The 24925-nt window shown below is 40.0% G+C and overlaps 1 protein-coding gene across 2 annotated transcripts in view; it reads left to right on the top strand.

The window, feature by feature from the left end:
- SKP2 (S-phase kinase associated protein 2) overlaps window positions 1-24925 on the top strand; it is a 60329-nt gene that overhangs the window by 12990 nt on the left and 22414 nt on the right. The window contains exons 4-10 of one of the 2 annotated variants that reach the window (XM_082453824.1): window positions 1393-1536; window positions 2850-2984; window positions 4453-4551; window positions 5769-5899; window positions 12364-12415; window positions 12587-12694; window positions 18270-20188. In XM_082453824.1, the coding sequence (XP_082309950.1) occupies window positions 1393-1536; window positions 2850-2984; window positions 4453-4551; window positions 5769-5899; window positions 12364-12415; window positions 12587-12694; window positions 18270-18483 (883 nt within the window). In that variant the 3' untranslated portion in view covers window positions 18484-20188. Of the gene's footprint in view, window positions 1-1392; window positions 1537-2849; window positions 2985-4452; window positions 4552-5768; window positions 5900-12363; window positions 12416-12586; window positions 12695-18269; window positions 20189-24925 lie in introns of those variants that run through there. The other variant, XM_082453825.1, reaches the window with a different exon arrangement.

The following is a 24925-nucleotide window of genomic DNA, read 5'->3' as shown; positions in this document are numbered from 1 at the left end:
ACTGGAGCAGGTAAATGGCGGTTGACTTTCACTTATCCCCGCCCAAGTGACCCCATCTTGATTTTCTTTTTCCACCAGCTGTCCTCTCCATGCAGAGTCTATTAATCTTCATTTCAACTGTCATAAAAGTTATAACTGACATTTATTAAGCACTTATTATATGCCAGGCACTGCAGTCCTGCCTTCTTAATAATAGAGGTTGAATAACATGTTGACAATCTGTTTGTGTAGAATTATTTCGAAGCTCTAGCCAGTGGTCTGCAAGCAGTATTAAAAAGTAAAATTCTTGTAGATATTTAAAATGTTCCCCCATGGGCTTGATCTCATGTTTTCTTTTTTGTTAAATTGAATTAATCTCTGGGTATTAAAGCTCCTTTATCATGTTGTTTCATACATTTTGGCACCTCTTTTTTGCTTCAGAAACACTATCTAAAATCTAAATAATATTTTTACCTTTTTCCTTCCCATTAGTTCATATGTATATACCTATATTTTTGTGCGTATATATATTTTTTAAGCTTTTAAGGTATTATAAAACAGAGCTGAACTATGACTTTTTCCTAATAGATATATGATAACTATGTCTCATAATAAAGTCGTACAAACTTTCCTTCTTTTAGGTACATTTACACGTTCGTTAGGGTAATAGAGGTAGCCTGTTCATGCTTCACAAAAATGGCAAATGGGATCATTTGGGCCATTTTGAACCTATCTACTCGTTCGATAATCAGTTGAGTGATTTGAACAATCATTTTTAAAGTTATCGAATTGATTTGAAACCTGCAATTGTATTCTCTGGTTCTAGATCATTGCATTGCTCCTGATAGCATTGAACCAGCTAAATTGGAAATCCATATAAAGAGGAAAATAAAAGCTTATCTGTGATAGGACCAGGAGATATTCAATAATGCCTTAAAAATATCATAGGTAGGGCTTCCCTGGTGGCGCAGTGGTTAAGAATCTGCCTGCCAATGCAGGGGACACGGGTTCGAGCCCTGGCCTGGGAGGATCCCGCATGCCGCGGAGCAACTAGGCCCGTGAGCCACAACTACTGAGCCTGCGCGTCTGGAGCCTGTGCTCCGCAATGGGAGAGGCCGCGACAGTGAGAGGCCCGCGCACCGCGATGAAGAGTGGCCCCCGCTCGCCGCGACTGGAGAAAGCCCTCGCACAGAAACGAAGACCCAACACAGCCAAAAATAAATAAATAAATAAATAAATAAATAGATTAATTTAAAAAAAAAATCATAGGTAATTGTATAGTCAAAAACAAAGATGCCTTCGGAATTTGCTTCAAGGCGATTTAGTGGCCGTGTCCTCACGTTAGTAACGGTGGCGAGGGCCTCCAGTAACCAGTGCCCCGGCTTCCCAAACACAGCACCTCCTCTTTTCCAGGTTTGACGAGTCTCTCTGGCAGACCTTAGACCTCACGGGCAGAAACCTCCACCCAGATGTGGTTGGTCGGCTGCTGTCTCGAGGGGTGGTTGCCTTCCGCTGCCCACGATCGTTTATGGACCAACCGTTTGTTGAACGTTTCAGGTAAGAAAGGAAAACCCCTGGAAAATCTTGGGATGGAAAACAGATCAAAATGTCTTTTTTCCTATATTCAGCTGTATGCCCTATGACAGGTCATCTGTGCATAATGGAGAGTTAGTTGCATATTTTGCCGTGTGGCCTTTGTGTTGAAACATGGCACAGGTTTCAGTGACATCATTCCCATTTTAACTCAGGGCTGCTCTTGGGCTCTTCCCAGGGTCTTAGATGCACTTGGGGTCCTCAGTAGATGGGCGTCCAGAGTCCCATGAGGCAGGAGCCAAGCAGAGCCCTCACCAACAGATGCAAGGCAGCCTAGCTATTTCCCCACTGCCCATTTCTGATCAAGAAAAAATGTGAGGCATCCTTTCAGGTTTTGTCACTCTTGAGTTTCTGATCCTATCGTGGACAAATTTGCATCCTGAAAAAAAAGGCCCTCTCTTGGTGTGTTTTGTAGACTGTTCTGAAAAAGTATTACTGATAGTTTTGCAGTGTGGTTCAGTGCCGTCTCACACTTGAGTGGAATAACTAGGTACTGAACAGAAAAATAAGCAGAGCTGAGGATGAAACACGCATCCCGACTCGAGGCCTTTTTGCCTTCTCGCCGGGGTCGTATGGCGACACTCCTCTCCCACGGCTGTTTATCCTTCTCCTGCGGCTCTTCCTTCTTGGTCTCCTTCACGTGCGTGCTTGGCTTTGTGCCTCTAGGGTCTGTGCCTGGCTGCCCTCTCTTCCTGATCCACACACTGTCTTCGGACAAGCTGTGTCCTGTACACCCATGTTTATGCCAAGACTCTCACAGTCTCATCTCCAGCCCCGCCCTCTCTTTCAAACAAACTCTTATTTCTAATTACCTAAAAACCTCCACACCTGGATTTCCTCCAAGTACCTTAATATTAGCATAGCCATACCAAGAACCACGATATTAGCCTCCCTTTACAACTTACCGTCCACAGTCTTCCCTGTTTTGGCACTCTACCCACTCACCCTTGCTGGGAGTCATCATAGGCGTAACCTTTTTGTCATCCACATCCAGCTCATTCTCACGATGCCCATTAGTTAATTTTCTACCTGGGACTATACTGGCACAACATCTGGACTTGGCAAAAATGCTCTCGAATTTTAAAACAAACGAGGGTGGGAATTAGCTAGTAGCAACTTATTTTATGACCAAAACTATAGCTAATATTTGAAATGCGTATTTAGGGTCTTGTTTGTGATGGACTGCCCAGGTGGGGAGGAGAAAAGGGTCGGTTGTGAGCTGGATGTGCTGGTGTGAGCCACCTTGTGGAACCTCTTTTTGTTCCTTCTGTGTTCAGCCCTTTTCGTGTACAGCACATGGACCTGTCGAACTCGGTGATCGATGTGTCTACCCTCCACGGCCTTCTGTCTCATTGCTCCAAGCTGCAGAATCTCAGCCTAGAAGGCCTGCGGCTTTCGGATCCCATTGTCAAGTGAGTGGCAGCCAGGAGCGTGTCACAAAGTCAGTTGTTTTGTTAATTTTGTTTCCTGAGCGTACCTGGGGTGTCCTGTCCATATCCAGATGGACTCAGAAAATATCCAGTGCAGTGTTCCAGCTTCCGCAAAACTTTCCAGGACTCACCTAGGCAACCAAAGTTTGCATGCTAACTATATTGCCGGGGCTCGTGCTAGGTTCTAGACATACAGGGATGAATCAAGGCATGGTCCCTCCCTCATTCGTGGGAGAAACAAGTAATTACAGTGCTGTGTGTTTGTTAGGTGCGTTGGCGAATATGTGGCAACACACAGAGACCTCATTAAATTTCGAGAAGGCAGCCTTCTCGGAGGAAGTGACTCTTAAGCTGAGTATTGCAAATATGTAGGTAGGAGTTCTCCCCATGATATGGGGAAGGAAGCAGTCTGGTTGGGTCTAAACTCTGAAGTGGTCGGGAATTGCTGGAGCGTGGGGCCCAGTGAGGGAGGTGACAGGTGAGGGTGGTCAGGCACCAGATCATAGTGGAGTGGGCTCCTGCCACACTGGAAGAAGTCTGGATTCTGTTGTGTGCTGTAAAGAGGGAAGCGTGGTGAAGAGAGGAGAGTGGTTCTGAGGATGGAAGGAACATGTCAGAGTTGAATTTTAGAAAATTAACTCACTGGGCATCTCAGAGGGTCAGTCAGACATAAAAGAAACTAGATTAGTTAAGATACTATTGTATTCATTCAGGTAAGAAATGATGACACCTGATGGGAAAAAATAGAATAATGATAATAATAGCAGCTAACATTTATTGAGCACGTACCATGTGCCAGATACTAGATTCTTTAGAGGTATTCTGATTTAATCCTCACAGCAACCCCATGAAATATGTTCTTATTGTTCCCTTTTTACAGATGTGGAAACTGAGGAACAGAGAGGCTGAATAACTTGTCCAAGGTCACACAGTTAATAGGTGGCAGAACCAAGATTTGAACCTGGCAATATAGTATGATTCCAGAACTCTCACTGTTAATCACTATTTCACTAACATGAGGCATTTGGGAATGTAGAGGAGAGGGCAAAATTGAAAGAACCTAGTGACTTTATAAGTAGAAGTTTACCAATTGTGGGTGAAATGGAAAAATGTTTATTTCATTGCTGGGTTGTTCTTTTTTTTTTTTAAAGTACATTGAGCTGTGTTTGTTGTGGACTTACTCTCTGTGCCAGGCACTGTTAAGGCCTTTATTACATTATATCATTTAATTTTAACAACCCTACCAAAAAGGTACTGATCTTGCCATTTCACAGATGATAAACTAAGGCAAAATGTCCTACTTGGTGTCATGGAGATAGTAAGATGTGAATTTAAACTCACTTCTGACTCAGAGGCCTGTGTGCTTTTAACTGTCTCACTTAGCCTCATGCTTGTTGATTGAGTAAGAGTGTCTTGTTGGTGTTCTTATGACTTTGTCTTCTTTCTCCAGTAATCTTGCTCAGAACACAAATTTAGTGCGATTAAACCTTTCTGGGTGTTCTGGATTCTCTGAATCTGCCCTGAAGACTTTGCTGAGCAGCTGTTGCAGGTAGGAGAGATTTGAGATTTTGATTATAGAACTGTTGTTTCAAATATACAGTTATCTTTCACATCAGAATAGAATCAGGGAAAATTTTTAAGCTATTCCTAACTCTCCAAGCTCTTGATTTGGATAATGCAATGCCTTTTGCCCTCCAAACTTTCCATCCAAACTCAGAAGTCAAATCGATTAAGTTTCCAAAGGATACTTGTGTAGTGATCTCTTTTTTTTCTGTGACTATTAAAATACGGAAAATGTAGTAGTGTGTTTATCAACAATATGTACAAACAGTATCTGTTTATACCTGACTGTACAGTCAGGTGTTTTTCCCTATAATATCTGTAGACCTAACTTAACAGTTTGGATTAAATTTGTTATTGCAAAATACACCATGAATTTGGGTGATTCCATTAAAAACATCTTTTATATTATGTGGTAATGTCAGTATATAAATAAGGTTACAGAGTTATAGAAATTAATAAGTGAGGGAGGGACATGGTTCACAGAATACCCAGTACTGTGTGTGTGTCTGTGTCTGTGTCCTTTTTAATATCCCTTGGTCTCTGTGCTAATAGCATTGTACTTATTTCTACTTAATGATCTGTTGAAAGTAGATTGCCTTTGGATAAGAATGTTATCAATGAGGTAAAATGGTAGCCCTACATTTTCTTAGCAGTGCCAGGAATGGGATGTATAGTTTAATGGTTGGACTCTTTCTCTGAAGCCCTCATTTGCTCAGTTAGCAGAGGCCCAATAAGGTAAAGTGGGTTTTTGTAATGTTGGCATCTCTTTATTAGGAATCCCCGGTACAATCCAACAGTTTTTCAAAGCATCTCCGGCGCTTGCTCATACTGTGTAGTTGTTTGCTAACAACCCGGGTGACTGAGAAAGAAAGCATAGAGACTAGAATTTTTCCATCTAGTCCTGCAATGAGGTTTGAGCAGGAGAGGAGAGCGCTTCCCTCCTCTTCCAGAAGGGGGCAGCATTCACTAAGCCCTTGGCTCATATCCCCTGGCAAGTTTCTGGAACACACTGGAACAAGATGGGAGAAAGCAGTTTCAGGTGAGCGAATGTAGCTGCTTAGAGGAGCAGAGGTTCTGTGCAGAAAATGGTAAGGAATCGACAGCTTTGTATGTTCTTGGTTTGCAGCTTTAGGCGGTGCTACGTCGAGAACTCATTCTGGGTGACGGTTTCATGCTTTCCTTTATCACCCCTCTTGTGTGCAGATTAGATGAACTGAACCTCTCCTGGTGCTATGAATTCACTGAAAAGCATGTGCAGGTGGCTGTCGCACACGTGTCAGAGACTGTCACCCAGCTGAATCTCAGCGGGTACCGAAAGAATCTGCAGAGATCGGGTAAGACCTGCCGGGCTGCCGGCCCCTTAACCACAGCAGCCATGACAATAACAGCAGGTTTGATTTCTCGAGCATCTCCTAGGTGTGGTCCTCCATAAGTTGTTTCATTTAATCCAGCGCATGTGTTCCTATTCCTATTTTTCAGATGAGGTAGCAGCTGGCTGATCAGAAGGGTCATGTAAATGCCAACAGCTAGTGGGTAGCAGGGTTGGAATCCAGAATCTGAAAGTGGAAACCTTTATCCTTTAAAGCAATTTATGTTTAAGCAGAAGAAGTTCTTTTCATTAACTAAATTGTTAGGTAAAACCCCAACATTAAAAATCGATCGGTGCAGCGTTTGATCAGTATTAAGCTGTGGTTCTCAACTGGGGACAATTTTGCCTGCAAGGGGACATTTGGCGAAGTCTGGAGACATTTTTGATTCTCACGGCTGCAGGGGTGTTACTGGCATCTAGTGGGTAGAAGCCGAGAATGCTGGTGAACAACGCACAGGACAGCAGAATAACACACCAAAACGAATCTGGTCCTAAATGTCAGTAGTGCCAAGGTTGAGAAACCCTGTTTATAAACCCTCTTTCATATTTATAACTAACTCCTCTCAAGTCAGTCCAAGAGGAAAATGAGGTTTGTTTTTTGTTGTTGTTTTTAAATCATCTCAGAACTCTCTAATTAACTCCCAAATGCCAAATCCGATGGCCTCCTTTTTTTTTTTTTTTAATTAATTAATTAATTAATTTATTTATTTTTGGCTGTGTTGGGTCTTCGTTTCTGTGCGAGGGCTTTCTCTAGTTGTGGCGAGCGGGGGCCACTCTTCATCGCGGTGCGCGGGCCTCTCACTGTCGGGCCTCTCCTGTTGCGGAGGACAGGCTCCAGACGCGCAGGCTCAGTAATTGTGGCTCACGGGCCTAGTTGCTCCACGGCATGTGGGATCTTCCCAGACCAGGGCTCGAACCCGTGTTCCCTGCATTAGCAGGCAGATTCTCAACCACTGCGCCACCAGGGAATCCCCGACAATGAGGTTTTTTTAGATGAACACAGACATTTGAAATCAGGGGTAATGGGTGACAGTTGAAGTCTTTATAAGCCTCAACGTACAGTTATGCTTTGTCTTATTTGTCTAATATTGACAGAATCTTAATTTGCAAAGATAAGTTTTTGCAAATGGCAAGGTTTTTTTTATTAAAGTGTAATTGATATATATTATATAAGTTACAGGTGTACAGTAGAGTGATTCACAATTTTTAAAGGTTATACTACTTTTATAGTTATTATAAAATATTGGCTATATTCCCCATGTTGTACAATATATCCTTGTAGCTTATTTTATACCTAACAGTTTGTACCTCTTCATCCCCTACCCCTATATTGCCCCTCGCCCCTCCTTCTCCCCACTGGTAACCACTAGTTTGTTCTCTATATCTGTGAGTCTGCCTCTTTTTTGTTATATTCACTAGTTTGTTGTATTTTTTAGATTTCCTCATATAAGTGATAGCATACAGTAGTTATCTTTTTCTGTCTGACTTATTTCACTTAGCATTTTAACAGCTTCCCTTCGTGATCTCAGGCTGTGGGCTGCACAAAGCCTAGTTAAGCCAGCCACACACCTCAGTCCTACCCTCGTGTCTTGGTGGTGTCAGCTCATCTGATTATAAGCGTTTTTATTTATTATAGTTTTTAATATACTTAAAAAGATTTGAACCAAACATTTGCAGAATGTGTCTAACCGAAAAATGTTCTGTTCTACATTTTTTCCCTTTAAACACAATTTTAAATCTGGTTATAGTATTATCTAGTCATTCTCAAATATACCCAAAACATGTAAAAACACAAAAACAAATCAATAGTCCCGCTAACATTTTGCCAGTCTTTTTTCCTGTTAAAAAGTGTTTTTTTTTAATGGGACATGGTGTATGGAATTCTTTGTAACACCTTTTTATTTCAGGTAACCCCATTTTAGTAGCTACACAAATGTCATTTTCACTGGCTGTGTGATATTCCATCAAATATATTTGTGTTGATTCATTCATAACTTACTCAGTTGCTCTCGTTGTAATGAATGTTTAGAATCTTTGCAGTTTTTCCCTTTTATAAACAGCTTTGGTAGGGACAGAAGTGAACCTTTGAGTGCATTTCTAAGTGGAATTGCCAGCTCGGGGATTAGGTTCCGTTCTCAGGTTTTGGATAGTTCTTGCCGAGTTGCCTTCCAAGGATTTTAAACTCCCACCAGTGAGCATGCTCTTCACGTTGAATCCCACCCCTGGTTCTTCCCTCTTCATCCCCAGGACAAGACAGTGCCCTATGTACATTTCTGCCCATATCTCAATTTCCCACTTCTTTATTGAGAGTTTTTCTGTAATGAACCAAGGTTCTGGGTGCAAGGTCGAGAAGCTCTGCTGTAGGCAGACTGCTGTAAATTGTGTCCAAGTTTGGCTTAAAACCCTTCTCTTTGTTCCTCCGAAAAAGAACAAATCGCCTTTTTACTGAGTTTTGGCAGGAATAATAGGTAGTAAAATCCTGCTTGCTAGACACATTCAGGGCAAGGACAAAGACGCGGGGTAGAAGTTGAGGTGTTAGTTTCCTTAATTATACAATGGGAGTCAAAGATTTTTAAATGGATGTCTTTAGCAGTGGCACACACTATTTCACTGTTTAGATGGTAATACAGATTTTGTATTTTAGCTCCAAGACTGGTGCCAGACCTCCTGGGTTCAAGTACCCACTCTGCCATTTACTGGGGAGCCTTGAGCAAGTCTCTTAACCTTTCTGTTCCTCCATTTCTTCATCAATAAAATGGAGATAACAGAACCCACCTCTTAGAGTAAGGAATAAATGGGTTAATAGGTGTGCAGGATGCTGAATTGTTCTTGGCACATAATGAGAGATCAGTAATGGTTGGCTGTTGATGTTTTCATTCTCTACCCAGATGAGCACCAAATGAGGTTTGGAGGACCTAGCTTTTGGTCTGGGATTTCCTTGGACTTCTGTAGCTAAAATTGTCTCTCTTTTAAAATGACAGGTTAGATTACGTGGTTTCTAAGATCCCTTCTAACTCAAGTGAAATGAAGGAGACAGTGAAGAGGAATCTTGGCAGGGACTGCTGTTTACTAACTCTTCCCACCGAGGGAAGACCGCGGCTTCAACAAGGGCTGGAGACAGAGACTGACCAGTTTTATCCCCCAAGGTTTCGTTCTTTCCCAGGTGGTGGCAAAGTAAGGTTGTATCTGGTTGTGGATTTTGTGGGTGGCTGGCTGGCTGGCGAGATGATGGGTCACTTAAAATTGTGCTGTGCACTTCTTCATTTTTTAGTGACTAATGAGACAAATTTATTCCAATTTATTGAGCCCCTATAATGCATAAAGCCCTGTTCAGACTTGGGAGGCGTGGCCTTGAACAGAACAGAGAAAGTCATCCTTGTGAAGCTTCCATTCTGGTGGGGAAGCCAGACAATCAACAAGGAATTAAATGTGATAAAAGGAGGTGAAAATGCAAGGAGGAAGAATTTAAAGCAGAGTGCTGAGGTAGAGTGTGGCAGGTAGGGGGCTCTTTTCAGATGGAATGGTCAAAGAGAAGGCCTTCCTGAGGAAGTGACACTTGAGCACAGACCTGAAGGAGTGAGCCATGTAGATACATAAGGAAAGAACATTCTAGAACTAAGGACCAGCAAGTGCCTTTGGAGGAAAGTCACACATGCTACTTTGTAATCGGAAAATGAATCAATAAATGTTATTTATTTTTTAAAATAGGCAAACTTTATTAATGTGTGAGGTTTCTTCCTCTCGGAATGGGAGCCAGTGAGGGGGGAGGCGGGGAGGACCGTCGTAGGAGCTGAGATAGCTGGGGGGTTCTCTCTAAGCCAAGGCAAAAGCTCTGTTTCCATTTTTTTCCTGAGTAAGATGGGAAGCCATTGGAGTGTTTTGAGCAAGAGTGAAATGATCTGACTCACCTTTGAAGTCTCCTTCCGGTGCTGTGCTGGGAAAAGGCTGCTGGAGACTAGGGTGGTAACATTTGAGGAAGTAAGAAGTGATCCGAGGGCTTCCCTGGTGGCACAGTGGTTGAGAATCTGCTTGCCAATGCAGGGGACACAGGTTTGAGCCCTGGTCTGCCAAGATCCCACATGCCGCGGAGCAACTGGGCCCATGAGCCACAATTACTGAGCCTGCGCGTCTGGAGCCTGTGCTCCGCAACAAGAGAGACCACAATAGTGAGAGGCCCGCACACCGCGATGAAGAGTGGTCCCCGCTTGCCGCAGCTAGAGAAAGCCCTCGCACAGAAACGAAGACCCGACACAGCCAAAAATAAACAAATAAAAAAACAAACAAACAAAAACGGTGTGCTCCTATTTAAAAAAAAAATTCAGGGCCTCTTGCTAAGGAATTAAAAAAAAAAAAAAAAAAAAAGAAGTGATCCGACTTCAGACACAGTTTGAAAGCCGACTAACAGGATTTGGTAACAGATTGGATGTGGGATATGAGGAAACAGTCAAGTACGACTCCCAGGGTTTTGGCTACAGCAACTGGATTGGTGAAGTTCCCACTTACTAAGATGGGGAAGACTTTAGGGAAGGAGCGGATTGAGAGGAGAAATCAAGCGTTTGGTTTTAGGCATAAATTTGAGATGCTTATCACATAGCCCTGTGGGCGTGTTGGCTGTGTTGAAAATGCAAGTCTAGGATTCAGGGGAGGGGATGGGACTGAAGATGTAGCTGTGAGAAGGGAAAAAAAAAAACAAAACCCCTCAAACAGTAATAAAATTTGTCTCTTTTTCAAAGTAAAGAACACTGATTCATGTTCTGATTACAAAGTACCGCATGTGACTTTCTTCCAAATTCTGAAAAGTTATCTCTGATCCTACCATCATTGGTGACTGTAGTTAACATTTGGATTATTTTCTTCCAGCCTTCCAACCCCCAGCCCCCTTTCTTTCTGTGTGTGTTTGTGCGTAAATATGAATTTGTGTGTTTTAACTAAATTGAGATTATAATGCATTATATATATTTTGTTTTGTTTTCACTATACAACATATCCTGAATATTTTTTCATGTCACAAAATGTTATTAAAAAGCTTTTTAATAGCTCCTGTTAGCAGTGTGTTCCATAGATTGGATGCAGGTTAACCTATTAAAGTAATCAGGGGGAGGGGCTTTTGTAACTGTCACTACAATGAATATCGTAATGCATATCTCTAATTATTTTTCTAAAAGTGGAATTACTGAGCCAAAGAGCTAAATGTGTAATGCCCTGAACACTTGTTTTAAAAAAGATCAGTTCACTTAAAAAAAAAATCAGGTCCTCTGAAAGGCTGCATAAAATTGAATATCCACTTTTAGTATATGGAGGGACCTGCTTTATGATAGTTCATCAATTCTGGGCATTATAATAGGATTTGTTTTTCATTTGATGGCAGAAAAGCAATATTTTAATTTTATTTTGCATTTCTTGCTCCATTTTTATTATGTCTGTATTTTGCAAAGTATCTGTTTATGTTCTTTGCCCATTTTTTTTTTAATACTCTTTATATAATGACCATTAACTCTGTTGGAAACATTTATTCTCAGTTTTCTGATACCTCTTTAATTCTGCTTGTGTTCTGTTTTGCTTTAACATGGTAGAGTTTTTAAAAAATGTATGTAGCAGGGGACTTCCCTCGTGGTCCAGTGGTTAAGACTCTGCACTTCCAATGCAGGGGGCCAGGTTCGATTCCTGGTCAGGGAACCAAGATCCCACACACTGCAACTAAGCCCGCGCGCCGCAACTACTGAAGCCCGCGTGCTGTAGAGCCTGCACGCCGCAACTAGAGGAGCCCACGTGCCTCAATGAAGACCCAGCACAACCAAAATAAATAAATAAAAATTTAAAAAAAAATTTATGTAGTAAATTATCAGTGTTCCCTTTATGTTTTACTTTATGTTTAGAAACTCCTTACCTATCCCAAGATGCAATGAATAATTATTCATTTTTGCATTTGGAAGTTTTTAACATATGTGGAATTTATTTGGATATTTTATTTGAGCTGGAGAAGTAAGTTTTTTCCAGTTGTGGTAGCCATATTATTTTTTAATAATCCATGATCTCCCCCACTGATTTTGAGTGCTACCTTTATGATATGTTGTTTGTTTGTATATTGTGCTGTTTGGTTTTGCTTTTTGCTATTGTGAATAGGACTTGTTTTTCCCTATTTCCGGTCAGCAACTGCTGACACATAGATAAGCTAAGGAGTTTGTTTTCCAGTCATTTTACGCAGTTAGTTCTCTTACTGTGTATTTCCAGTAGTTTTTCAGATGATTCTCTTGGATTTTCCGGGTAGAAAGTCTTATATGCCAAGATGATAATTTTGCTTTTTGTCTCTAACAGTGAGTGACTCTAATTGCACCATTCTGAATTTCCAGCACAATGTGAAATGAAGCATTGACAGCAGGGATTCTTGTCTGATTCCTCATTTGATAGTGACCATCATTTTTTTTCTAGATGTCTCTACCTTAGTTGGAAGATGTCCCAGTCTTGTCCACCTAGACTTAAGGTATGTTTTTATTTAAGACAAAAAATTTTTTTAAAAATGAAAATTCATGATTGCTCACTGAGTGAAGAAAGGATCTTAATATGTTGAATTGAAGGAACTAAGCGATAGACTATTCCTGTCTTCTCCATCTGGGATTGATGGCTACATTTTGAATTTTTCCTTCTGTTACAGCGATAGTGTCATGCTGAAAAGTGACTGCTTTCCGGAATTCTTCCAGCTCAACTACCTCCAACACCTATCACTCAGTCGGTGCTATGACATAATACCTGAAACTTTACTGTAAGTACTTTTGTTTTCTAAAGCAAGCAGAGGGCAGGGACCAAAAGAGATGTCACTTGGTGGTAAAATCCATTATTAACAGCAGATGTTTAAAACTTACTTAAACATCAAATTAGTGTACCACACACTGGTTAGGAAAGACTAGCAAAATAGAAAAACCAAGGCAAAATTTTTTGCTGAAAATGTCTAGTAGAGTTGAGTGGATTGAGGTAGTTTACTAAACATTTATTTAGCTGTGAGCGAGTTTAAATATTAGAATACTGTACTAGTACTTGTGGAGAACTTAACAAAAGCGGGAGAAGATAGCCTTTACTCCCAGGAAGCTCAGGTTATATGACGGGGTAGGCAGACCCAGTGTGTGTGCGTGTGTGCATGCGTGCGTGTGTGTGTTTCCAAAACTTTTCAAGTCTACTAGAGTTGATTCCAAAAACTTTCATCTGAGCTTAGAGGAAAAATTCTGTAATCTTCTAGTGGCATCTGTCCTGGATGGTCAAGAAATGAAAAAATAAACAATTTAAGTAGTAGGTATTGTAAGAGTGATGCTCTCTTTGAAAAGGGGGGAGATTGAGATCCAGAAGAGTAAAGTAACTTACCCAAAGCTGAATAGTGAGTTACTGGCTGAGCTGGGTCTGCATTCCAGGTCTCCTGGACACGTGCAAAGTAGTCTGTATCTAATCTGGTAGCTGTTACAGGGATTAATTTTGTCCCTGCTCAGCAACTTCCACAAAATCAAGGCAGTGCAAACAAAAACAGAATCGGATCCATCTTCCTTTTAAGAAGTGCTATACCCAAGTCATCCTGGAAATAACATCATCTCTTTAGTTTTAAGAAGTTTTCCTATATTTCAAAGGGCTGGAAAATTCTTCCCTGGTTCAAATATAAGTGTATAGCAGTTTTATTAAAAACCTCAAGAAGTCAGTATCTTGGATTTGGCCTGGTGCCCTTCTTTCTCATTCCAACCAGTATGCCCTGAATTAGGCTGCTGACCTCATTTAAACTCACTATCCATATGAAGGTAATCAAGCTTCTGGTTCCTACCAAAGAAAGGTGGTGAGTTTGAACACAGAATTTATGTAGTCCTCAAATTACTGGTTTGGATCTTGTAAGTTAGTTTCAAGAATTAATGAATATAGCAGCACTGTTTACAGTAGCCAAGACATGGAAGCAACTTAAATGTCCATCAACAGATGAATGGATAAAGAAGATGTGATATATATATATATATATATATATATATATATACACACATATACATACAATGGAATATTACTCAGCTGTAAAAATGAATGAAATAATGCCATTTGCGGCAACATAGATAGACCTAAAGATTATCATACTAAGTAAAGTAAATCAGACAGAAAAAGGAAAATGTCATGTGATATCATTTATATGTGGAATCTAAAAAAATGATACAAGTGAACTTATCTACAGAACAGAAATAGACTCACAGACATTGAAAACAAATTTATGGTTATCAAAGGGAAAGGGCAGCAGGGGGGAGAGATAAATTAGGAGTTTGGGATTAACAGATACACACCACTATATATAAAATAGATAAACAACAAGGACCTATATTCAGTATCTTGTAATATAGCACAGGGAACTATATTCAATATCTTGTAATAACCTATAATGGAAAAGAATCTGAAAAAGAATATATGTATACATATACATAACTGAGTCACTTTGCTCTACACCAACACAACATTGTAAATCAACTATACTTCAATTTTTAAAAAATAATTTTTTTTAAAAAAAGGAATTAATGAATAAATCAGATACTTCAGCTACATAGAGTTAACTAGTAGAATTAGGGAATCTGGTAATTACATTTTTTAATAAATCACTGTAATTAATCTTGGGGCTCAGGGTCTGAGCGGGTATCTCATTTGGAAAAAGCACTGCCTAAAAGGAATGCTAGTATTTAGTTTCAGGGCTCTCAGCTGTTGGGGTCTCAATTCATATGCATGGAACTCTTATTAAAATCTCCTGCCACTTGAATTTTCTAGCATCCAGAACTCCTAGGAGCCTGCAGTGTCCACCCAAAAAGGTTTCTCTGTCAACCATTCTTTCCCGTCCTTGCTATCTAGGCTTCAGCTTCATTGCCTGTGCAGCACCCTGGAGTGCAGTGATCATTCTTTTTTGGTTGCTTTTCTCAAGAGAATCTATCCACGTGTCTTACTTTTGTTCTTTCCCTCCAGAGAGAAAGAAGCTAAGCAGAGAATACCCAGATGCTTTCTCTTGAGCAGAGGCTAAGGGGAGGCTGTGAGCCTTCACATATTTTTTATCCAGTGGGGTGATAATGCTTGCATAGTAATATCTGCAGGCAGTGTGAATTGATGGTTCAGAGCGTGGGCCTGAAGTCACAGACCTAGGTGTGAACCCTCACAGCTTTGTTGTAACTGATTTGTCTAAATATTGTCTCGAAATAAGGGAAACAGGGGCATCAGGAGTTTAGTGACAAGCCAGACCACCAGAATAGAGTGAGAACAGACAGAAGAAAGATGCTGTCCTTGAACTTTAAGGTAAAAGAGTATGTCTCTTAAGACATTATGTAGATAGTATACTGGTTGACCTTGTGAATCCATTAAGATGAGTTTGCTAGTACCCTATCCTTAAAAGTTTCTCCAGATAAAATGTCTTGCCCTCCAATTTCAGTCATTCTGGCGGCTGATGTCTGTGAAATGCTTAGTAAGAATTCTAGGATCCTCAACAATAATTTCCAGAAAGTCATTTGTGCTAAAGAATTTTCATTTCTTATCTCAGAAGTGGGAAAATAAAATTTGAGTGTGTTTCTTCTGTAATGATAATGCTTTAAAATACTTGGGAAACTGTAGGTTTTTTGTCTGCAGGACATACCCTCATTGTATTTATTCCCTTACTCCTTAATTGGTCTGATTTCCTTATATCCAAAAGTCCTTCTAATTATTCTGTATTTCTCATTCAAGCAAGAAATCCAAGCTGGAGATAGTAAAGTGATCTGAGATTAGGAGAGACTAAATAATAACTCCTGTAGGAGAATTTATAGTTGAGGAATTTAAGATTTTATAAGGAAAATGGGATTATGTAGATGAGATAAGCAGTGAACCTGTGAAAGGGTTTATAAATACCTTTTGTTTTACTAACTAGAGACACTTTAAGACATCAGTGTCATTTTATACTTCTTAAGTTAGAAATCACGGCTCTTAAACCATTCATACCGATTTACTCTCCCTTCGTTGGCTTTTCAGTCTCTTACCTTGTAGTTTCAAAGAGATACTTGCATATGTGTTCTGCTGTGTTGTAGGTGATACACATACAAGAGGCTTTTTGTTGTTGTTGTCTGTTTTTTGGTTCTCCTTAAAATTTTAGAGACTTTCTGGTTTTTCGACTTGGGAATGATCATTCGTCCACCATCCCATCTTACACCGCTCACTTCTTACTCACAGGTAAACACCTGAGTGTCTTCTAAGTGTCTGGTGTAATTTCCTTCCTCACCAAGCTCTTTTGAAGTGCTGTTGTAAGAACATTTCCTCTTCTATCATCTGCCATCCCTCCTCACTCCCACCTATAGTTTCTTCTTTTAAATACTATCCACTGCAGAATGTCTTACAATTTGGCTGATCTGGAGATCGCAGAACCCGAATTCTCATGGCTATGACAAAGTTCTCGTATTCAGATTTCACATAAGAGGGATTTAAGTTTGGGGCAGGATTGCTATCATCTTCAGTGATAATAAGTATAAACACCTATGTATACTGACCTTTCTTTACACTCCTGTTTCTTTTTTTTCTTTTTTTTAAAATAAGTTTATTTATTTTATTTTTGGCTGCGTTGGGTCTTCATTGCTGTGCGTGGGTTTTCTCTAGTTGTGGCGAGTGGGGTCTACTCTTCATTGCGGTGTGTGGGCTTCTCATTGCGGTGGCTTCTCTTGTTGCGAAGCACAAGCTCTAGGCGCTCAGGCTACAGGAGTTGTGGCTCGTGGGCTCAGTAGTTGTGGCTTGCGGGCTGTAGAGCGCCAGGCTCAGTAGTTGTGGTGCACGGGCTTAGTTGCTCCGCAGCATGTGGGATCTTCCCGGACCAGGGCTCGAACCCGCATCCCCTGCCTTGGCAGGCGGATTCCTAACCACTGTGCCGCCAGGGAAGCCCCGTGCACTCCTGTTTCTGTTCCAGAGATTAGCTTACTTTACGAACAACAACAGTTTGTTCTCGCTGACTTTCTTTTCGGTCTGTTGTGATCTCTGGATCTTACCGGCCCCTTAGGAACACCAAGCATATTTATTTTACTTGGATAGTACTTTTATTTTCTAAATTACCCTTCCTCTTGTTTTCAGCTAATGTATATAAACACCTATGGGGTTTAAAACACTTTCTTGAATGTAGAATAAATAGGCTTAGAGGGGGAGTGGGAAGAGTGGGAGAGCAGGTTTAGCAATGAAGGGCCTAAGGCCAACAGAATGGTTTGAGTTCTGTAAACATGAGGGAGGTATCAAAGATTTTTGAGCATGGGAAGGACATAGTCTGAGCTAGGCTTTATGAAGATGCCTTGGTCATTGGTATATACAGTAAGCTGAAAGGAAGAAAGATTGGAATCAAGATGACAGTTATTATCGGGAAGGTTTATTTTTTTAAGTAATTATTGGCAATATGAAAATACAACGGATGCTTCTAATTCTAGGTGATTGATGTGCTCATCGATCTGCAGTGGGATTTTGTTGAAACTCCAAACTAAATATTCCCTTTCCTGAGACTTTGTACTGTGTGTTCCAACCTGGCGCACATACAGATCAGAGAGATGAATTTCTAAGCACACAGACCTGGGTTAAAAAAAAAAGAATCATTACCAAAGAGTATTTACTTTGGGAAAACAGGCTCCCTTTTTTGTGGAACAGAATTTCACTCTTGACAAGAGTTGTGTTTCACTTAATGTGAAATACCTAGGAAGAGGACTGCGATATATGTGACAGAAAAAAAAATGGTGATATGTAGAGAAGAAAGATGTCTACTGTCTCTATCTGCACCCAACACATAACCTTAAAATATCGTCGTGAAGTCACTGTTAGGTTTCATCACGTGTAATGGACTTGTTGAGTATTAACCATTATTTAGAAGTTATCGGCTCTGCTCACATTTCCTTTTGAGAGGGCGAGCCTAGTTCAAATAAAGGTCAAGTCCATATCCTTAAGTTGCATGTAACCTTTGGTGACTCCATCTGATGCCACAGTAAAACATTTACTTTTACCACCACTAGCTTGCTGGCTTCTCCTCACAACACGGTGACACTTTTCAGTCTAAACCAAGAATGGAGAAAGGAAGAAAATATGGTTGGACTTTAAATAAACCTTGGAGTTTTCCAGTTATTAGAAATTCAACAAAACGCACTTGTGTGTTTCCTTACGCTGTGTTGCCCAAGCTGTGGACTGTGCTTTGTGGTTTGATTCACCTGTACCATTTTCTCAAATCACTGATTGCAAATTTTGCCTTCAGTTTGCATTTTATAAAATATAATACAAATTGTAAAAAGTGGGTCATGTTACTCTAGGGGAACAGTTACCATAGATACTGCTACTCTGAAAGTCTCTCTCTTCCTTTCCAGTGAACTTGGAGAAATTCCCACACTAAAAACACTACAAGTCTTTGGAATCGTGCCAGACAGTACCCTTCAACTATTAAAGGAAGCCCTTCCTCATCTACAAATTAATTGTTCCCCTTTCACCACCATCGCCAGGCCAACCACTGGCAACAAAAAGAACCAGGAGATATGGGGCATCAGATGCCGACTGACACTGCAGAAGCCCAGTTGTCTATGAAGTATCTATTGCAGGATGGTGTCTCCTCTTTTCTTTGAACAGGGAAAGTAGGCAGGAAGCCCAATTTTGGAGAGCTCAGCTATTTTTATTCTTGGTTTTCTCTTGCCTTCATTCTACAAGTATATTAGAGAACCGTTGGAGAGAGAAAACTATGAAGTGTTGCTTTTGAAAAATGACTATGAAAGCTTTTATCACTGCTATATCCTTAAGAGCCTAAGCTGTATGCCTTTTGAAATTTTAGGAGAGTGAACCTATAATTTCAAGATACCCTAAAGAGCAAAATTTGAGCCACCTCTTCCAAGTGCCCTTCTTATTAAATCTATTTAGAATCAAGCTTAAAAATCACCACCAGCAAATCATTTTCATAGCCTATATGGCAACTGAACTTTCTTCTATTTAATTTTTCAGTACTGCTTTATAAGACGTAGGTTGCAAAAAATAATAAGCTATTTGTAGTGTAAGCTGAACAGAATGAGAATCATAGATTTGTGGCAGTCTGCTGAGGATAGAAAGAAAAATACACATTTCAACTTGGCCTTTAGATTCGCAATTAGGTATATGGAAACAAATAGCCCCGGGTCATTCACCTTAAAACCTAAACAAAAAAACAACCGGCCAACCAGAAGTATAGAATTGGTTAGAATTTACAGGCTCGAGAGGCAATTTTCTATGACAGGTTAACCTGGGGGATCCTCTAATGCACATTAATGAAGTCTCCTTTATGTACTGTGTTCCCAGCATTCTAAATTAGCTGAGGAAATTTAATTGTGGACTTCTGACTTTATGATCAAATTATGTTAACATAGGTTCTTTAGCTTTAAAGTGACTTGCTTTGTTTTAGAAAGGTGGTAGGAACCAGTCAGTCTCTAATTCTTAAAATGGATGGAATGCTGAACTGAGGTTACCTGTTGTTTTCCTTTATCACTGAGGTTCTTGAAGTTATTTTTGTATTACTCTGGAATCAAGTATTTTAAATTATCCTTTTTTTGTTTTAAATGGCCTCCCACAATGATTGAAACAACCCATTTTATAAGGTTACTGGACCTAGAGTTCCCTAAGAAGAACCTTGTTCCTTTCAATCAGAAATACACAGTAGAAGCACGTGTATGTTCCACGCAGTTTCAAAGCAGTTAGCACAGCTGGCACCTGCATAAAAGTTAAGGCTCAGGTGCTGAACCTTTTGATGGCATCAGTGATTTTTTTTTTTTTAATGATACATGGAAGCAAAAGGATTAAATTCTACTTTAAAAAACACAAAACACTAATTTCTTATTTAAATTGATGACCTCCCCATATGTTCAAAATGGAACAAAAAGCCCAAACTCATCATTTCTATTAAAATTTCTTTTTCTAAATCAGATTTTTCAAATGTTAGAAACAATGGTATGAAGTGCCCTTATCTGCTCAGACCTAAGGAAGAACATTTTAAAGTAGTGTTATACAGGAAATGATTAGGTTTCAATTCCATAGTAGTTAAAAAGTGCTAAATACTACTTGAAATTATTGTTTACAGATTAGTGACAAGGGCTGGAGGTAGGATCCGGTTGGCCTCTGACTTCCGGATGCCCTCAGACATACAGTACTTCCAAACTCAAGTCCAGCCGTAAGCTACTTTGCTAACATGTCAGAGTAATCTGTATTTTTGTATGGGATTTCTACTTTTATAGACTTGTTTTAAAATAAAACACATTTTTATAAAAATGAATACTTCAGCTAAGTTGTATTCCTTTTTTCTTTCTCTTTCTTAAGTACTCTGGTTAAAATGAACATTTGGTATGGTGTGGGATTTGTCTCAGCCCTCTGAATAAGGCACTTTAAAACAAGCCCTAGGGCTTCCCTGGTGGCGCAGTGGTTAAGAATCCACCTGCCAATGCAGGGTACACAGGTTCGAGCCCTGGTCCGGGAAGATCCCACGTGCCACGGAGCAACTAAGCCCGTGTGCCACAACTACTGAGCCTGTGCTCTAGAGCCCGCGAGCCACAACTACTGAGCCCACACGCCTAGAGCCCGTGCTCCGCAACAAGAGAAGCCACCGCTATGAGAAGCCTGCGCACCACAACGAAGAGTAGCCCCCGCTCGCCGCAACTAGAGAAAGCCCGCGCACAGCAAAGAAGAACCAACACAGCCAAAAACCTAAAAACAAAACAAAACAAGTTCCGTTTTTAAAAAAAATGAAAAATTAAGCCCTAACATGGTCCCTTTTTGCCCCATCTACTTCACGTGTTGTCAAATTAAAATGTTTATAATTCTTTGACAAGGGGCTGAATACAGGCTGTTATGGTTAAAGTGCCTCTCAAAGTATTAACATGTTTATAAAACATTTGAGATTTAAGTGATAAATATGATAAGTATTATCAATAAAAGTCAGCTAGTAGCACTTTTTAAATACAGATTTGATCAGCTTATACTGTGTATTTTACTCTCATTAGGAAACTATTTGAATAGTTCACCCTATACCCAGAGATCTTCTAGGAATTAATTCCTTTTGAACTCGTCCATTCAAATGGTAGAACGGTGATTCTTCCTAATTATTACCCAGTTTTGCTTCTTTTTTGATATTATCAGTACTGTTTCCTTTTTTTGTTTTTAATTATAAAAAATGTCAAATGCAAAAGGTAGAGATGATGAACCTCATTATCCACTTTCAAAGGTCATTAACTCATGGCCAATCTCATTTCATCCATCATCTCATCCATCTCCCCCACCCCACACGTACCACACATAGGCTTACAGATTATTTTGATGCAAAACCCAGAACTCTGACATCATAACTAGTTCAGTATCTACCTCTAAAAGATACCCTCCTGAATTAATTCTGAAACATTAAATACGGAGATGGTGTTGAAAGTTCCCTAGCTGCTGGAAGTGTTTTCTTACATGGGTTTGTTTTGATCAGGCTCCAAACATGGTTCATACATTGCATTTGGTTGACATTGACATTTCCTCAAGTCTCTTAATCTTAGAGTTCCCCTCCTTTATTATCCTTACAATTTATTTATTGAAGAAACTAGGTTGTTTGTCCAGTGTTCCACATTCTGGATTTTGCAGATGTGATCAATCCCTGGAATAATGTTTAACAGGTTAATCTGTCCCCTATTTCCATAAACTGGTAGTTAGATCTAGCAGCAAAAAGCTCCTAACCAAGAGTGATTTTGCTACCCGAGAGACATTTGGTAACATCTGAAAACAGTTTTGGTTGTCGCAAGTAGAGAGGCGCTACTGGCGTCTAGCACTTGTATACCAAGGATGCTGGTAATCATCCTACAGTATCTAGGACAGCTCCCCACAATAAAGAATGATCTGACCCAAAACCTCAAGTGTCAGCGTTGAGAGACCCTGATCTAGAGGCTTTGCCTATCAATGTTTTTTGTTTTAGCAAGGAGATACTTGATAGGTAGTATTAGTCTTCCTTCAAGAGGCACATAACATCTGGCTGTCATTCTTTTTATGATATTAACATCTGCCTATGGCCCTTGATTTTTCTCCTATACCCTAGCCGCAAGTTCCCAAGATATTATGTAAAGTCTGGCCAAATGCAAAATTTTTATTTCTGGGTAACGTGACTTATGTCCCTTCTATCATGGTGAACTCAATTACAATCCAACATTGACTAACAATGTACAATGTAGAGGACGGGGGAGGTACAGGCATGAGGAAAGGCACTAAGTAGTCCAGGAAAACTAGAAAGAAACACCTTTCCACTGGCTACCCTAACCTTGGAATAAACAAAAAGGCAACCTCCTCTCTCCCATCCCCACTTGGCCTAATGTCCCAGGAAGTCAAAAAGCTCTTTTCACCAAGAGGTTAGCTCCTTACAATACAGGTTGAAGCCCTAAAGCCTATACTAAACTTATTTTATGGATTTGTTTTCTTTAATATTTATTTTTACTTTTTAGTGAATCTAAATATCAAAATGCTGATATTTTGGTATTCCTTAAGCCAAATATCAAAACATCTACCTTGCACATTTGAGCATTAAGATCACTATATTTTAAGGTCTTCAGATGGCAGGGGCTGTGATTGATGAGAGACAGTAAGGCAGGCTTTTTCCATAGCCATACATTTTAAAATTAATAGGCACACTGGAATGTATCATATCCCAACCATTACCATGCATTTATATTGTCTTTTAAACAAAAACTGGCCATAGTCATTTACATTGGCTTTTTAAAAAATTTTATTTTTTATACAGCAGGTTCTTATTGGTTTATCTATTTTATACATATTGGTGTATATTACATTGGCTTTTAAAATGCATTTTTACTCAAAACTATTTACGCATGTAAAGTGGATAATCCACAACCCATTTAAAAGACTAATGGAAATACTTAAAAGATTAATATTGGGCTGGCCAAAAGGTTTGTTTGGTTTTTTCCATAAGATGGCTCTAGTAGCACTTAGTTATCTTTAACATCATTTGAAACAATTTTGTTAGATTGTATGCGAGCTGTCATATTACCCTGCATTTAAAAAAAGACATCAAAATTGGTGAATTTTTCTGTAGCCATTTTTATATTGAAGATGGAAGAAAAAAAGCAACATTTTCGGCATATTAGGCTTTATTATTTCAAGAAAGGTAAAAACGCAACTGAAACGCAAAAAAACATTTGCATAGTGCATGGAGAAGGTGCTGTGACTGATCGAATGTGTCAAAAGTGTTTGCAAAGTTTCGTGCTGGAGATTTCTCACTGGACGATGCTCCATGGTCGGTCAGACCAGTTGAAGGTGACAGCGATCAAATTGAGACATTAATTGAAAACAACGAATGTTATACGACACGAGAGATAGCGGACATACTCAAAATATCCAAATCAAGTGTTGAAAATCATTTGCACCAGCTTGGTTATGTTCATCGCTTTGACGTTTGGGTTCCACATAAGTTAAGTGAAAAAAAATCTTCTAGACCCTATTTCCGTATGCAATTCTCTACAGAAATGTAATGAAAACATCCCATTTTTAAAACAAATTGTGACAGGTGATGAAAAGTGGATACTGTACAATAATATGGAACGGAAGAGATCGTGGGGGAAACGAACTGACGACCACACCGAAGGCCGGTCTTCATCCAAAGAAGGTGATGTTGTGTATATGGTGGGATTGGAAGGGAGTCCTCTATGGTGAGCTCCTTCCAGAAAACCAAATGATTAATTCCAACAAGTACTGCTCCCAGTTAGACCAACTGAAAGCAGCACTCGAAAAGCATACAGAATTAGTCAACAGAAAACGTATAATCTTCCATCAGAATAACACAAGACTGCATGTCTCTTCGATGACCAGGCAAAAACTGTTACAGCTTGGCTGGGAAGTTCTGATTCACCTGCTGTATTCACCAGACATTGCACCTTCGGATTTCCATTTATTTCGGTCTTTACAAAATTCTCTTAATGGAAAAAATTTCCATTCCTGGAAGACTGTAAAAGGCACCTGGAACAGTTCTTTGCTCAAAAAGATAAAAAGTTTTGGGAAGATAGAATTATGAAGTTGCCTGAAAATGGCAGAAGGTAGTGGAACAAAAGGATGAATACCTTGTTCAATAAAGTTCTTGGTGAAAATGAAAAATGTGTCTTTTATTTTTACTTAAAAACCGAAGGCACTTTTTGGCCAACCTAATAGAATGATTTTGTGAAGAATCATTTCATCAAGAAATGATGTTTTGGACTTCCCTGGTGGCACAGTGGTTAAGAATCCACCTGCCAATGCAGGGGACACGGGTTCGAGCCCTGGTCCGGGAAGATTCCACGTACCGTGGAGCAACTAAGCCCGTGTGTCACAACTACTGAGCATAAGCTCTAGAGCCCGCAAGCCACAACTACTGAGCCCACGTGCCACAACTACTGAAGCCCGCACGCCTAGAGCCCATGCTCCGCAACAAGAGAAGCCACCGCAATGAGAAGCCCATGCACTGCAACTAAGACCCAATACAGCCAAAAATAAAATAAATTAAAAAAAAAAAAGACATTAAAAAAAATGATGTTTTGAAGAAAAGATCTGAGGCAGGAGGAAATAGCTATGTAACAAAGCTTAATTACCAAAGGTATTTTAAATAGATTATTTTCTTGTGAAAGCCAAGAAGAACCAGTCTAGTATGGTGACAACCTGACAAATCATTCAAACTCTCTTCAATCGTTTAAAGAAAATAAGTGTAGGGAAGAAAAAAGTTGCAGTTGGGAGAGATACATTTAAAAAAATGGTTTGAGGGCTTCCCTGGTGGCGCAGCAGTTAAGAATCCGCCTGCCAATGCAGGGGACACAGGTTCGAGCCTTGGTCCGGGAAGATCCCACATGCCATGGAGCAGCTAAGCCCATGCGCCACAACTAATGAGCCTGCCCTCTAGAGCCCACGAGCCACAACTACTGAAGCCTGCGCGCCTAGAGCCCGTGCTCCGCAACGAGAAGCCACCGCAATGAGAAGCCCGCGCATTGCAATGAAGAGAGTCCCCGCT

This window comes from Balaenoptera physalus (genome assembly GCF_965194825.1).
Source record: "Balaenoptera physalus genome assembly, chromosome: 3".
Lineage (NCBI taxonomy): Eukaryota > Metazoa > Chordata > Mammalia > Artiodactyla > Balaenopteridae > Balaenoptera > Balaenoptera physalus.
Note: the sequence above shows the minus strand (reverse complement) of the source record. Positions and strands in the feature narration are given on the sequence as shown.